Here is a 15,818-nt window from a genome sequence, read left to right as displayed (position 1 = left end):
TGAATGATATATCAAAGGTACACGGCTTTTGATAAATATAGTAATATAGAGATCTGCATTGGAATTCCCTACTAAATTATAATTTTTCATTTCAGAAATTATCTTACAAACATTATAAATCAGGTATATAATAATATCGCAAAATGATTTTTGAATATTTTATACTTGATTTTTATGTGCCGTGTATAATGTTTGCCAAATGTCTCGCCGCAGTTTAATAATTTTTCATAGTCAAATAACTTTCTTTCAAAATGCTTTACGTTCAATTCATGATCATTAAATTTTTAACAGACGCTGTACTGTAACATAAACTTACATTGAATTAAGTGCATAAGTTTGTTATGTAGCAAATATGTATTCCATCAATTTGACAATTGTTTTCACAACAATTATAATGTAAATTTAATTATTGCAGTCACGATATATAGATTTAGATTATAGTAAACACTGTTTATTATTGTTTTGTATCAATATTCAAAATAAACACATCATTAACAAGAAAATATATTTTTTTACTAATTTAAACTGTTTTATACTGTCTTTCCTTGTTGGTTAGGCAATGTTATTACATTCAAGCTATGTATATTACATAGAAATAATTATCAAGTTGTCCACAGAATTAACAAATCTTACTTTTATTATCGTAGCTCAGATTAGATTCATGATAAATATAATTTACAAATCACATGTTCAGGTTTGGTTTTTTTTTATTGATAGTCAATATTATTAGTATTACATTCATAGTAAACAAATATTTCTTTGCTATTATTCATTCTCAATAAATTGATGACATAAACTATTGAAGAAAGAAACCAAATCAAATAAGAAATAATCAATTTGTTTGCAAACATTGTAATGTTGACAAATCAAATTCGATCGTCCACAATCAAGGCGAATAGCTCCCAACGCCCTTCTCCTGTATATATACCGTTGATAATATTTGTTATTTCTACTAATATTATTATTAAGTTGTATCATTATAAGTTCAGGACCAGGCTGCCGGTCGTAGTATTGGACAATTAATTCAGAAGGTAAAGGTGTTCATAACTTTTTCCTCTACGAAGCAAATTATGTAAACAAGCTTTCTATGATTTTAGACCCCCACCCCTCTGTATAAAAAAATAAAGAAAATTGCCACTTCCAGAGAAGGGGGTTCAGAAATATTTTCCGTTAAAAGATCCCCTGGAAGAGAAGCCAGATTATGAAAATTTTCGTAGATGAAAAAGTTGTTTCGTACGACCTTAACAACAATCTCTCAAGTCGTTCTATGACTTGAGAGATTGGCTATTAAATACTATGCCTGACCCTACATCTATAATTATAATAAGTTTAGATGACTGTCGGGGGCAGGGTGAACGGTTTGACCATTGGCGCATCCAGGGGGACACCCATGGATGACCTAGTTGACTCATTTACGATCTCACCCTCACTTTCTACGTCCTGAGCACGCTTTAAAAATTTGTGTTGATTAGGCAATCGTTTGTTTTTTTACGTCAAGTAAGTAAAGAAAGATAACCACTCTTAGATAGTCACAGTCGTGTATATATAACATACACACATAACTGATATTCGCTTATAATACATACTGGGTAGGTAATACATTTTTCACAATAAAACTTTTGTTCTATCTCTAACGGTGTACAAGATGGGTCCTACGGACCCAAAACTCAATTGACCTATGTAGCTCTTTTACGAACTCGACCCTACTTTTTACGTCCTGAGCACACACAGGCGATTTGACGGACTGACAAGCGTAAATGGCCTAATTAGGTGATTTTATGAACACCTTTACCTAAAATTTATTCGTAGCATCAAGCGTTAATAACTTGGGACAAAACTTAGTATACCTTGATATATTTCATATATACATGGTATAACCAGAGTCATCTATGTGTTAAAGCACGAGCTAAATGTTAAAAAAAGGTAGCTTCTCTCGTGCAACAAATTCTTGAATACAGATATCACTTTTAACATAATTTTACACGTGTTCGTATGACAGTAATCACAAATGAATTTTATGGTTAAGTTTTAAGCAGCCGGGATACAAAAATATGGCATTAGATTTAACAGAAAAAATATTGCATCACTTAAACAAAGTGAATCAAGTTGATACACTAGACTTAGCACAATTGTTTAAAGAGGATCATCAAAAAGTTATCGGTGCTTTAAAAAGTATTCAAGCTAACGGTGACTTAGTGAATGCCGAACCACAGACTCATAAAAGATGGGAGCTAAGTGGAGAAGGAAAAGAAGTAGTTGAAAAAGGTAGTTCATTTTTTCTCCCAAAGTTTTAATACCAAATTTAACTGATACGTAACACTTTTTTAATTAGGAAGCCATGAAGCCGTTGTATATTATTCCTTGCCGGACGATGGAATGCCTCAATCAGAATTAATGAAAGCGTCACCAAATGCAAAAGTTGGTTTTAGTAAAGCAATGTCATTAGGATGGGTTCAAGTCGATAAAGCATCAGGAACACCCATTGTCAAGAAAAAATGTGATACAATCGATGATACGGTACAAAAAAATTTAAAATTAATTATTGAAAATAAGGACAATGCAATTCCTGATAAGGAGAAACAAGAATATAAAAAACGTAAACTACTACAAGAAATTGTTATAAAATCATTTTTATTAACAAAAGGTAAAGAATTTGCTACGGAATTGAAGAAATTTGAAGCGGATTTGACAACGGAAATGTTATTAAATGGATCTTGGAAAAATTTAAGTTTTAAGGCATATAATTTAGATGCTTTAGGAGTACCACCTGAGGGTGGATATTTGCATCCACTTTTGAAAGTACGTACTGAATTTCGACAAATTTTCTTAGAAATGGGATTTTCTGAAATGCCAACGAACAATTTTGTTGAAAATTCGTTTTGGAATTTTGATGCTTTGTTTCAACCTCAACAACATCCAGCTCGAGATGCGCATGATACATTTTTCATATCCGATCCAAAATTGTCAACAAAATTTCCTGAAGATTATTTAAAACGAGTAAAACATGTCCATTCGCATGGTGGATACGGTTCACAAGGGTAAGTTCGTTTTGAAAATAGAAAATCTCTTTAATTCAGGAGTAATTAATTAGAATTCGAATAGCCTAATTGGTAGGGCTCTTGACATGAATCTAACAAGTCCGGGTTCGAGTCCTGGTTCGAGTGTATTTTTTTCAATTCTCTTTAAGTAATTCCTTATTTACAGATATGGTTATAATTGGAAACTTGGAGAAGCTCAGAAAAATTTGCTACGAACACATACCACAGCATGCAGTGCTCGAATGTTATACCAATTAGCGCAACAAAAAGAATTCAAACCAGTAAAATATTTCAGTATCGATCGTGTATTTCGTAATGAAACCTTAGATGCTACACATTTAGCGGAGTTTCATCAAGTTGAAGGTGTAATTGCAGATTATAATCTAAACTTGGGTCACTTAATTGGTGTTTTGTATGAGTTCTTCAATAAATTAGGTATTACGCAATTAAAATTCAAGCCAGCATATAATCCGTACACTGAACCTAGCATGGAAATATTTTGTTATCATCCTGGTTTAAAAAAATGGATTGAAGTTGGTAATTCAGGTATGTTCCGTCCGGAAATGTTGTTACCAATGGGTTTACCGAATAAAGTTCGTGTAATTGCATGGGGATTATCGTTAGAACGACCGACAATGGTGAAATATGGTTATAATAATATTCGTGATTTAGTTGGACCTAAAGTAGATTTACAAATGGTGCAGAATACTCCGATTTGTCGGTTAGATAAATAGTTATCTATCATTTTTATATTATAATTGTATGTATTTATTTCATAAAACATGATAAAATATTTATGATTAACATATTTTAAAATTTTTATATTTAAATTCGAAATCCCATCTTAATCGTTGCTTATTATTTGTGTTATTTCGTATAGTGATACCCATATTACGTCATTAAATTGGATGCCCGCGTTTTGACAGTTTAAAAAAGGTTTAAAATTTAATTTAAGTTTTTGGCAAGAAAGCGTGTGTATTTTTCCGAAATAAATTTTTGGTGGCTTTTAATTAGCAAAATCAAAGAGAATGGTATTATGTCAAAAAGAATGGTATAGAGCAAATTCAATTCCAAACTCCATAAGTATTGTAAAGAAGTTATCAGGAAGAAGGCTTTGTGAAAACAAAATATATAAACTTAAGATTCATAAAATTTATATTTGCTAGTTTTTCTTTAATAAATAATAGCCAGGCACTTTAATACAGTATTTTTCTAAAATTCTAAATTTATGAAGCGGTACTTTCCCCATTCTTTGATATTAATTCTTTTAAAACACAGGTATTACACAACTCCGTTTCCAACAATGCTCTAATATAAATACTAGAACAGCTACAAAAATACCAATAAATAAAGCTAAAAAAGCAATTTGAATTTCTTCTAATGATAATCCTTTTGTCACTGATTCATCTTCGGGTTCATTCATTTCTTCTATTGAATATGTTTCACTCAAATAATCATTCTGCCATTTTGATAATAGACCAGTCTCTTTTAGTTTAAGAATTATTTGATTAAAATCTTCTAATAATGAAAAACCTTTTTTCATTAACATTTCAATTGGATATGATACAATATCTGATTTGAAAGCATAAATTAAATGACGTCCTTTTGAATTTATATAACGGTTTCCAATGTAATCCATGTATAAACGGGGCACAGCAACAGCAATATTTTTATAAAATGAGACGTTATGTAAACAACTTCTAATATCGTCACATATTATTGCTTTTTGTAAAATGTTTTTGTATTTTGGATCTGCTTCATAGAAACGTCGATGTGACTCCATTATACCAAAATTTAAATCTGTTGAAATTAATTCATCGAAGTTTGATATTTGTTTCTCAAATATTGGCTCAGTTAAGACGCTCATTAAGAACGTTTGAAATGTAACACTTGCAATGAAACAAAACAAAATGTATGCGTAAATAATATATCGAGCAGTTACACGCAAAGGCTGTTTCGGAATGGCTATATTCAATAAAATTGAATAGTTCCATAAAAATATTCTTCCTAAATTGCGATAATTTAACGATTCTAATAGATCATTTCGACTTAAGAACCATGTAAGTATTGAACACGACATATACGAAAAAACTATTAAAGACCATGATTGATAAGAGAATGAAAATATAAAATTCTTCCATCGTGGTGTTTCCTCTGACGACGGCACACACCATGTCACACTTTCATCCAAATACGTGACAGTGAAATCAAATATTTCATGTTTCTCATTGTCAGGCGGTATTGCACCAATACTTATGTCAGCGCGTAAAGATGCCAATTCATTTAAAGTGTATGCTAATGTATTATATTTTTCTGATACGCGATATACAGCCGTAAAATTTAATTTTTGTGCAATAATATCTAACAATAAAACTTCAATGCCTTCTAAAGAAGCATTATTCTCATCTGAAAAAAATATCTAAATCGATTTTAGGAATTAGATGTTTGGAAATTTTAGTCAAAGAGAATTTAGAGGGAGAATCGAGTAATAAATTATTTTTATATGATGTAATTCTGTTTGGAAAGAAAAAAAGTATAATATCCCACCCTCTAATTCTCTCTGATTTTGATATTACCAACTATTTCTTCCTTTTTAATTACATACGGTTCTATAATACAAGTTTGAATTAGAACCGGGCATCTGCTAAGTTGATCAGGAATTTTTGAGCTAAATAATCCTTTCTCAGATTGAATTTGTTCATTCAAACATTCACCTACAACTGTTGGATATTTAAATTGGTTGCCACAATGACCTTCAGTATATGGATCCCATGTGTAACAGTTTAAGTGTTTTGGATCAGACGAATTATGAACCATAATCACAGCATTGATTACTTGACGCCTCCATAATTTTTCCAGAAAGTATGACACATATATTATCACATCTTCCACAATCATATTTAGTATTACTTAAATCATGAAATTTTTTTAATGAAGTATTTAGGTCAATGTTGAAAATATTCTATCTTACCTAAAAAATTTGCATGTGGATTCCATGATTGATATCTTACTAATTGTTTTAAATTTCGTTCAAACTCTTCAATACTTCGAACTTGTAAAATATAATTATTTGCTAGGTTTACGTTATGTGGAAATTTTTCTCCAATATTATTAGCTTTATTTACAAATAAGGACCAATCGAGCTCATGGTTTAGACCATTTAACAATAAAATATCTGTAGATATAAATGATTTTCCAGTCGATAAACTTGTAGCTAACGAAAATGTCAAACTAGAGTTTTTTTCAAAATATAATTTTGCCACCTGAAAAAATATTATTCTGAATATATCAGCAAAAAGCTGCTACATATTAACGCATATTTTTGACTATACATTATGATTGGCGAAAATAAACGATTAAAACACACTTGAAATTTCTTGAGTGGGTTTTCCTTTTGGCGAGTCTACCAAACTTCTCTCTGCGACTTTTTTCAAAGGTATGACGTCATATTTAAACTATCGGTCTGAAAAAACGCTGCAGAAAATTTTTCGGACACTATAATATTAATAATTATTTGGCAATTCAGCAAAAATGAACTACGTATGTATTGAAAGGCAAAAGTACGGCATGTTCGAGGTGGTAGACAAGCTCATCGGTGCAGTATTTTTGTCGTACAAAATATTTTATTGGTTAATAATAATTAATGGTATCAAGTGGTCATAGTGTCTGACAAATTCCTTGCTGCGTTTTTTCAGATCGATAGTTTAAATATGATGTCATCGTGCTCAATTGAGAACGCATCACTTTCGACAAAAGTCGTAGAAAGGAAGTTAAGATGACTAGCCAAAAGGAGGCCACTCACGAAATTTCAAGTATGTATTTATCATTTTACAAAGCACCCTTTCTGTCTCACGATCTACTAAAGGTTTAAGTTAAGGAATTCTTATTGGTTCTTATTTTTACTTATTTTTATTTATGTTCTTTACTTGTTTTATTGACATATTGTGTTATGTGTATGTATTATTATTTATTAAACCTACAAGGACTAGGTATGTAGAATTGATGATATATTTATGTTGGTGGTTACCTAGTACAGTTTTACGTTTCGAAAACGGAATAAAAACTCAAAAACCGCGGAAATTCCTATCGACTCCTGTTTGACCACAAAGACGTCCCCGTATAAAATAATTATACAGTGACTTTCATTTCGCCTACAAATGAGCTATAATATTTACTAGTTAATAATTGAATTCATATATTTTCTACCTCTGGCATTTGCTGTCACGTAGTTAGATACTTACATTTAACACACATTTTGAAGCAATTTGTCTATACTCGTATTCTAAATTGTCTTCATTTGATAAATGTTCCCATATAGATCGAGTATGTATATATTTTATTAAGAAATAATATATCATTAATAATTTAAGTTCGACCATATTCAAAATGAAATTTTTATTAACTTTAATATGTCGCTTGAAACACCTTGGAAATATGTCGCTTGGGAACACCTAATATGAACACGAAGAGGTTACATTTTATACACATTTCCTATTTTGATGATGTTTTGGCGAAAAGGAAAATCAATATAATCTTAATTTTCGAAATAATTAAGATAATTTTAATCACTCTAATCTAGAAAACGATCCTCTTTATGTTCAATTTCAAGATTCGATTTGAATCAGCCTTTATTATAGTTGTTCTTTAATGATTATTTGAAAAACAAATTAATTACAACTAATTTGTTAAGAAATTATATTCACAAATTCTCACTTATTGACTATTTTTAATTCTAACTCCAAGTGTGTAATTATGAAAAACTGTTTGTATATTAACTGTAATTAAAAGCTTTGATAAGTTTGTTATTGAAAAATAAACTTGAAATTTTAATGATAAGTACACATTATGAAAATTAAAGTTGTTTAATATTTGTACAAACTGAATGTTCCAGTTTATTATGGCATAATTATCACTAAAGTTACTCAAAAGTTTCTCTGTGTTAGGCACTATTATTTTATATTTTATCACTTGGTTAGTCAACTTTTGATTTATGAAATTTTTATTTCTATTTGTTGCATGCAGGATCGAATTTAGCGTGACAAGTAAAAATATTTATTTATAACTTCTGTATCATTTCCTTATATTATTAATTTGAGTTTTCCCACTATGATTTCGTCGTTTATGTAATATTGCATCTGCCATAATGTTGCTTATATTCATAAATAAATTTATTATTATTTAAAAATATAGGCAATATTGTTACATAAAAAATGATGATTGCACAAGAAATTATGAAATTCCCATTTTTGCATAATGGTGGAAGCGAAGAGAAGTTATACTCGTTAAAATTTAATCAACAGTATCAGAAGCTACAAGTTTCGTTGATGCGTACTTAAATATGCTGTAATATCCCAAATAAATTGTACAAGAAATCCGTTTAAGTGGAATCGAGTGGGAAAAACCAGCTTGACAGAAGGTTCTAGAAAGTGTAGGAACTTACTCTGGCAAATACATGCTAAATTTTGTTATATTTGGATTAGGTTTTCAGAATTATTGATTTTTTATTCAAATGAATTCCTTTTAAAAGTGTAGTAATTTAAATAATAATAATAAAACAAAAACGTAGCATAAATTTTACTTCCTAAAACACTCTGTATTATGTACATACTATGGGTATGATGTGTGTTTGGATGAATTAAACAAATTTGTTATTAACGATATCTATTCGATCGTTCTGACAATTTTTTACAATAAATATAATGTCAATTTAATTATTGCAGTCACGACAAATAGATATATATTATAGTCAATATTACATCTTAGTACCTACTAAAGCCATTTCGTGTAAATGTAATACATAAATTGCAGGATCAAATTTTCGTTTCTTTTAACACATGTAGGCAATTTTAAAATTGAGTTTTATTATTATTATTTTTTTTTGTAGAACCGACTTTAACAGATAGGTTTCCTTTTGATTGTGGTGTTAATAACTTGTAATTTTATTACAGATGTTGAAAGTTTGTACTACAAACCCATTTTAGTTTCTAATTATAGGCAATGTTATTACACTTATGGTCTGTAAATCACATACAAATATTTTTCACTTTATGTTATAGTTATATAAACACGACTAATTCAAATGAATTATATTCACTTTTCAAACATCCTGACAAATCAAATTCTTATATTTATAAATCATAAATGTATGTTTATATAATGATATTTGCATATTTATTTAGAATTGTGAAAGAGACATTGATGAATGAAATGTTTTTACAATTTATTGATTGAAAGGATGAGCCTATCGTTGTTTTAATTTAATCAGTGGCGAATTAATTAAGAAGTATTATAAAAACAAATGTGATTTTGAGGATTATGGCCTATTTTCACGCACTTAAAACATAGCTAAGAACACTCTGCATTAAATTACCTTTCTAACGAAACAAAAAAAATCAATCGGTTCATACGTTTAAGCGCTACGATGCCACAGACAGACAGGCAGACACACACACACATAGCGGTCAAACTTATAACACTTTAACTTTATTATAAAACCTTACTAAATCTTAGTGTTTATTTTTTTTTTTTTGAAAAATTTATGATTTACATTTTACCTTAAAAATGTGCTTCTTGTTTAGCTTAATTAAAAAAGATCTAAAACCGTTTCCAACAAAGTTCAAAAACAAAGACTAGACTCGCTATGCTACAACCAATCAAAATAATTAAAAATGAAATTTGTACTTCTTGCAATGTTAAACCTTTTTCTTCTTCATCTTCAACGGTAATATCACTGTCGACAGCATTTGTTTCAGATAAAAAGTCATTGCGCCATTTCATTAATAAGCCTGTTTCTTTCATGTATAAAACAATCATATTAATTTTTTCAAGTAATGGAAATCCTTTTGACATTAACATTTCAATTGGATATGTCACAATATCCGATTTAAACGCGTGAATTAATGATCGCCCTTTTGCATCCAAAAATCGTGCACCAATATAATTTATATATAATCGGGGTAAAGCCACAGCTAAATTTTTATGAAATGATACATTATAAAGGCAAATATTCATATCTTCACACAGTTTTGCCTTTTCTAAAACTACCGTATATTTTGGATCAGCTTCATAGAAACGTCGGTGTGATTCCATTATACCATAATCTAAATTCGATTTAATTAACTCATCAAAATTTGATATTTGTGATTCAAATGTCGGCTCAGTTAAGACGCTCATTAGAAATGTTTGAAAAGTAACACTGGCTATGAAACAAAATATAATGTAGGAACAAATAATATAACGGGCACTGGGACGTCGTGGTTGATCAGGAATGGAAATACTCATTAAAATCGAATAGTTCCATACTAACAATGTACCTAAATTTCGATAATTCATTGATTCCAAAACATCATTACGACTTAAATACCACGTAAGCATTGAGCAGGAAATATATGCAAAAATTATTAATATCCATGACTGATAGGTGAAAGAAAATATAAAGTTTTTCCATCGCGGTGTTTCCTCTGACGAAGGCACACACCAGGTTACACTTTCATCTAAATATGTGTGTGTGAAATCGAATTGTTTATGTTTTTCATTATCAGGTGAAATTGCTCCAATACTTAAATCAGCTTTCGATGTTGCCAATTGTTTTAAAGTATAGGCTAAAGTATTTTGCTTTTTGGATATTTGATATTTTGGTGTTAAATTTAATTTTTGCCCTATAACATCAACTAAGCGTTTTTCGACGCCTTCCAAAGTCGCTGCATTATTTTCATCTACAAAAACAAGAAACAAATGTAGTATTTCTAAATCGTGTATGTAAACCTAATATATTCTAGTGAGTAAATTATTACCTATTACTTCTGGATCATGTGGAAAAACGTACGGCTGTAAAAGGTATGATTGAACACGTATTGGACATCCATTTAAATCGTTTGGGATTTTTTCTGGAAACAATGTTCCATTTGATTCTGCTATATGAATAACTCCTTCAAAACATTCACCAATTATTGTCTTATCCTTAAATTGATCACCACAATGGCCATTAATATATGGAAGCCATGTGAAACAATTTAAGTGTGTTGGATTCTTTGGATTATGTACCAAAATTGCAACATTCAATACTTGACGTCTTGTCCATAAACGTTCGATGAAGTATGAAATAACTGTATGATAATTGTCAACAACAATATTTAACAAAACTGAAATAATAAATTTCTACATTGTACGAAAGGTGATCTAAATAGGGCTGTTTTCAAACTTTATTAAGTTTCTGATTATTTATTAAAATGCCCACTTACGATACTATAAACGCTCATACCTAAGAAATTAGCATGCGGATTCCATGAATGGAGCGTTGTTAATAGCTTTAAATTTTGTTCAACCTCCATAACATTTCGTACTTGTAACACATAACTATCTGCTAAATTCAAATCGTTTTCAAAAACAATTTTTGATTTCTGTGCACGAGCTTTCGTTATAAAGATGGACCAATGCATTTCATTATATAAACTACTTAACAATATAGTATCTGTTGAAATAGGTGATTTCCCATCCGAGTCAACTGTTGACAAGGCTAATGTTATTGATGATCCAATAGGGAAGTAAGATTTTGCTACCTAAAGTTAATACAGAATCGATCTATAAGCACAAATAATTTGAACTCAATAGTTATAAAAAATTAATTAAACAATTTATGTTTGAGATATCATAAAATTTTCTTTTTTATTTAAAAATAGCAGTATTTTATGGAAATTAGTGTAAATAGTGCAAATGGCAATCGTGGAAATTGGAGAAAGATTTCATTGAGAGGTCTTGAATTGAAAATTTCAAACATTTAGCATGTGTTATTTAAAATAAATGTGTTGTTATTAAATTTTTTAAGTTATCAGCCGATATACGACTTCATGAAGTCGTATATACTGCAGTATCAGTTGCTCGATATGAATCAAACTGGACTTAATTCAAACCAAAAAAACTTTTATCGCATATCAGGTGTTATTTTAAACTAGATTTCAAAACTTAATAGATTTTCTACAAATTTATATCTTACGCTTAACACACAATCAGAACCTATTTGTCTTGCGTCCTTAGTTAAACTTCCACTTATGAAATTTTCAATTTTATAAGCAAAAGTAATTTTTATTATGATGCAAAATATAAATAACCATTGATTATCTAACATTTTATACACTCAATTGTTCTAAATTCAATGACGATGTTGGATCCTGTACTTGGACTTTTTGGCCATTCTTTTATGTTAAATGAATCATATGTAATATTTGATTTGTAATAAGATTTTATCTAATTACATTAATCTAAAAGTTAAATCAAGTAATTTTTTTCTATCGATTTAATAAATTATAAACAAATAAAAATATAGATTTGGTGTTGACAAATCAATTCTATGTATTAGAATGTTTACTTAATAATCATCATTTGTGTATAACTATCGTAAGTTAAAACGATAAATTACGTTTTCTATACATAAAAGTAAGAAATAACACTGTGGTTTTTCATCGTCTTAATTCTTTGACATGTCTCTCAAAGGTCATTACAAAGGTGTTCTTCCAGAAAAAGTGTAGCTCAAATTATACCAATTTAGATACTTACCGTAAATTATAATTTCAGTCGTATGCTATATCACCGCATAAACAAATTTCGGACTTTGAACGAAAGCGCAATGATTGAAGTTAAAGAATATGAAACTGTTCAAAAAAATGAACCTTTCTCTGAACTCTTTATGAACCTTTCTGGTACACTCTGTATATAAATGCTTGTGAAATATCCTTCCAAGGATTCGAAACCAAATTTGATCACACCCAAACGTTATAATTATCTGACTAAATTTGAAATAAACGTTCTGATACATTTGTTGCTGAATAATATGAGATAATATCAAAATTGGATTATAATGTTTGCTAGTGGAATATATTGAACTATTATTGGCTTTAGTGTCTGTATCTTAATAGTAAAAAACCAATAGCTGTTGAAAAACATAAAGATTGATACCAAGTACGAAATTTTGAATACTATTTAGTTTGAAAATACAATTTTATTAAAAATATTACATTTGAATATACTATACATATTTGTTAAATATTACTTACAATATGAGATGTCAGTTTATGATAAGGCATGTAGATTACTAAAGGCACTTAAATATTATTTTACAAACCTACTCATAACTAGAAAACATAATTCACAAAAAAGATAACTAATCAAAAATATCGGCAATGTTTTTTTAAATTTTAAAACAGACATTACTATGTTTTGTTAAATTTAATTAAATATTAAAAATTAATGATTGTTCTAACAATTCTTGTAATCTTAAAATGAAGTTAAGATTAAATAAACATAACATTAATAATATTGAACATGTTAATAATTTAATTTTTATAACGATCGGATATTCCGGCCGGAGAGTGGGGGATATTAAAATGAAATTTTTCGAATTTTTACCCTTTTTATAAAAATCAAATTATTTATCTTATAAAATCGAAGGTTAATAAAAAAACATTTCTAAATTAACTATTTTGTATCTAAACATATTTACAAATTAAAAAGAAATAAATAAGCAAATTTTTAATACGTTTATAAGGCCTATTAATACGGAGTTATTAAAAATTCTCTGCAGTTAATATACGATTTTACGACACTGGTTTTCGGGTGGCAGCATCATGTTGTCTACGTAAACGTCTTCGTAGCTCTTGTGGGAATTTATCATAACATTTTTTGCACACTGGTTTTAAATCGCACTCATAAAATTTGGTTTTTTGATCCATTTTTTTATCGCATATTGAACATGCAAAATGGTGGACACACCATGCTTTATTTAAAGCTGTGAAAACTGTAAAAATTAAAAAGAAATTATAATTATGTTTCAATCGATATATCATGTAAAACTTACCATCACCAGCGATCACTTGATTGCAGACAAAACATAAATTACCAAATAATTGATGGTAATGAGTTTCGCAATAGGCAAGACCTTTCTTTTCGTAATGGCGGTGACCAAAGAATGGTTTCTCACATTTGGCACAAACAAAATGCTGTAAAGTTAGAAAACAGTAAGAAAAGCCTGAAAATTATTTGTACTTCTCATATCTCTTTTAATACGTACTTCTACATGCCAGTGTTTTCCAAGAGCAGTAACAACTCGTTCTTCAATTGGTCGACGACATGCTCCACATATTGGAACTCCCATTTTATCGTGACATCTCAAACAAAACAATTGGCCTAAATCGTTTGACGCGTATCCAGGCATGTTACGGACTTCACGCGCAGTGCTATCTAATTCGATACCACACGTAGCACAATTAAAATGATATCCATGATAAACCTAAACATAAAAATTTTTAAGAACAGAGTGATTAACACCACTTGATTTAAAACTTACTTCACCCCTGAAACGTAAGGGTTGATCATCAATAATCCCATGACATTTTTGACATACGTACTTTCCAAGTCCAACAGCTTTGGCATTGGCATTACATTCATGACACAAAGCACGTCCAGCATTTCGAATAAATCCTGTGTCAGCCAATTCACGACTACACATTTCACAACGGAAACAATTTGGATGCCAATTTGCATTCATTGCCTTAATAACACGCCCAATCACAAATTCGCCACATTTTCCACAACAGGGTGCAAATAGTACATGAAAATCATGTTCACAATATTTACGTCCTTCAAATTCATAGAAAATACCATCAGGAAATGGACGAAAACATTGGGCACACCTATAAAACACAATTTTGGCCTAAAAAACACACTTTGGAAGTTGGAATTTTTGAAACTTACACAAAACATTGTGAATGCCACAGTTCGCCCGTTGAATTTACAATTTTTTCATTGGGTTCAAAACCATCTCCACATCGGGAACAAAACATATTTTCTAAAGACATCCCTGGGACTCTGTGAAAAAACAGTTGTAAACTTATTGAATGTATATAATCATGTCTATTTATAGACAAGGTGTTATAACCTCAATTTTATACTAATTTTTAGTAAAATTTAAAGTTTCAAATTTTAAAAAAATCTTACCCGGGAGAAGGCAGTGGTGGCATTATGAGTAAAAAATTCGAATCAAATTTTCCTCAAAACAAACAACTGTAGTTTTTAAAACTAGATCAAATGTTTCTAACTTGTCACACAAATTAAGTCAGTTTATTCTTAAATTTTATTTTTAAAATTTTAAAATAATAATTACAAAATATTTTCAATTTACTTTTAATGTTTTAGGAAAATTAAAAATTTTTTTGACACTAATATAGTAAAACTGCATTACATTTGTAGAAAATCTTAACACACCCAATTAGCAATAGTAGTTTAGTATGAGTTTAGTACAGTACATTATAACACAGTTAACCAATGAGATCACTTCATTACCATATTTGATCAACGGATGTGGGAATGAAATGTTTGAAATTAATTACATTTCTTGGTCACATATTTTTAATCATATAAACGTAATTATTTTAATAGGAAACCACGAGAAATTTACTTGGAAAGTTGGGACTTTGAACATTAATTAGAAAAAAATTTAGGAGGAGAGTTGTAGGAAATACATTTTACCATATTTATCATTTGATCATGTTTTCCGCAAGTCTTAAATCTACGCAGATATTAACGATTTTAATGTTCAAAAATTTGGAGTATCTCAGTTAGTAAAAAGAAAATATTTATCTGGGTAAAGAAAAAATGGGTCTTTTTTGCTTTCTCAATATTTCATAAAGTGGTAATTCAGGGAAAGAAAAATTTTAATTCACCCTAATGTATATGCATTTTTAAATAGTTTATGCAATAGGTATTACATCAGAGATATTGCTTTTGCCC

General features: G+C 29.4%; 4 protein-coding genes across 4 annotated transcripts; 1 reads left to right on the top strand and 3 right to left on the bottom strand.

Annotated features, from left to right (window-relative positions):
* Window positions 1-1,989: 1,989 nt before the first annotated feature.
* Window positions 1,990-3,800, top strand: LOC123292123 (phenylalanine--tRNA ligase alpha subunit). The gene is made up of 3 exons (XM_044872677.1): window positions 1,990-2,265; window positions 2,333-3,038; window positions 3,205-3,800. The coding sequence occupies exons 1-3, from the start codon at window positions 2,052-2,054 to the stop codon at window positions 3,770-3,772; spliced, it is 1,488 nt and encodes a 495-aa protein (XP_044728612.1). The 5' UTR covers window positions 1,990-2,051; the 3' UTR covers window positions 3,773-3,800.
* A 505-nt stretch (window positions 3,801-4,305) lies between these two features.
* LOC123291665 (glutamate receptor 2-like) lies at window positions 4,306-5,936 on the bottom strand. The gene is made up of 2 exons (XM_044872028.1): window positions 5,615-5,936; window positions 4,306-5,444 (listed from the first exon to the last, which is right to left on the bottom strand). The coding sequence occupies exons 1-2, from the start codon at window positions 5,934-5,936 to the stop codon at window positions 4,306-4,308; spliced, it is 1,461 nt and encodes a 486-aa protein (XP_044727963.1).
* Window positions 5,937-9,632: 3,696 nt separating this feature from the next.
* LOC123291662 (probable glutamate receptor) lies at window positions 9,633-13,117 on the bottom strand. The gene is made up of 4 exons (XM_044872025.1): window positions 13,088-13,117; window positions 11,299-11,596; window positions 10,832-11,179; window positions 9,633-10,753 (listed from the first exon to the last, which is right to left on the bottom strand). Exons 1-4 carry the CDS (start codon window positions 13,115-13,117, stop codon window positions 9,633-9,635), a joined length of 1,797 nt encoding a protein of 598 aa, XP_044727960.1.
* A 387-nt stretch (window positions 13,118-13,504) lies between these two features.
* On the bottom strand, window positions 13,505-15,200 carry LOC123292173 (LIM and senescent cell antigen-like-containing domain protein 1). Its single transcript, XM_044872731.1, has 6 exons — window positions 15,027-15,200; window positions 14,784-14,897; window positions 14,377-14,722; window positions 14,101-14,319; window positions 13,888-14,029; window positions 13,505-13,827 (listed from the first exon to the last, which is right to left on the bottom strand). Exons 1-6 carry the CDS (start codon window positions 15,047-15,049, stop codon window positions 13,628-13,630), a joined length of 1,044 nt encoding a protein of 347 aa, XP_044728666.1. The 5' UTR covers window positions 15,050-15,200; the 3' UTR covers window positions 13,505-13,627.
* Window positions 15,201-15,818: the final 618 nt, after the last annotated feature.

The sequence above is a fragment of the Chrysoperla carnea genome, chromosome 2, assembly GCF_905475395.1.
Source record: "Chrysoperla carnea chromosome 2, inChrCarn1.1, whole genome shotgun sequence".
NCBI classification, from domain to species: Eukaryota; Metazoa; Arthropoda; class Insecta; order Neuroptera; family Chrysopidae; genus Chrysoperla; species Chrysoperla carnea.
The sequence above is the reverse complement of the archived record's forward strand: the minus strand, read 5'-3'. Positions and strand labels throughout refer to the sequence as shown.

Coding starts and splice junctions, on each gene's coding strand:
- LOC123292123 (XM_044872677.1), top strand. CDS start 2,052: ATGGCATTAGATTTAACAGAAAAAATATTGCATCACTTAAACAAAGTG. Junction 2,266..2,332: donor AAAAGAAGTAGTTGAAAAAG/GTAGTTCATTTT, acceptor TTTTTTAATTAG/GAAGCCATGAAGCCGTTGTA. Junction 3,039..3,204: donor GGTGGATACGGTTCACAAGG/GTAAGTTCGTTT, acceptor CCTTATTTACAG/ATATGGTTATAATTGGAAAC.
- LOC123291665 (XM_044872028.1), bottom strand. CDS start 5,936: ATGATTGTGGAAGATGTGATAATATATGTGTCATACTTTCTGGAAAAA. Junction 5,445..5,614: donor TAAAAAGGAAGAAATAGTTG/GTAATATCAAAA, acceptor TATTTTTTTCAG/ATGAGAATAATGCTTCTTTA.
- LOC123291662 (XM_044872025.1), bottom strand. CDS start 13,117: ATGCCTTATCATAAACTGACATCTCATATT. Junction 11,597..13,087: donor ATAAACTGACATCTCATATT/GTAAGTAATATT, acceptor TATTAACTTTAG/GTAGCAAAATCTTACTTCCC. Junction 10,754..10,831: donor ACATGATCCAGAAGTAATAG/GTAATAATTTAC, acceptor TTGTTTTTGTAG/ATGAAAATAATGCAGCGACT.
- LOC123292173 (XM_044872731.1), bottom strand. CDS start 15,049: ATGCCACCACTGCCTTCTCCCGG. Junction 14,898..15,026: donor CCACCACTGCCTTCTCCCGG/GTAAGATTTTTT, acceptor GTTTTTTCACAG/AGTCCCAGGGATGTCTTTAG. Junction 14,723..14,783: donor TGGCATTCACAATGTTTTGT/GTAAGTTTCAAA, acceptor TGTGTTTTATAG/GTGTGCCCAATGTTTTCGTC.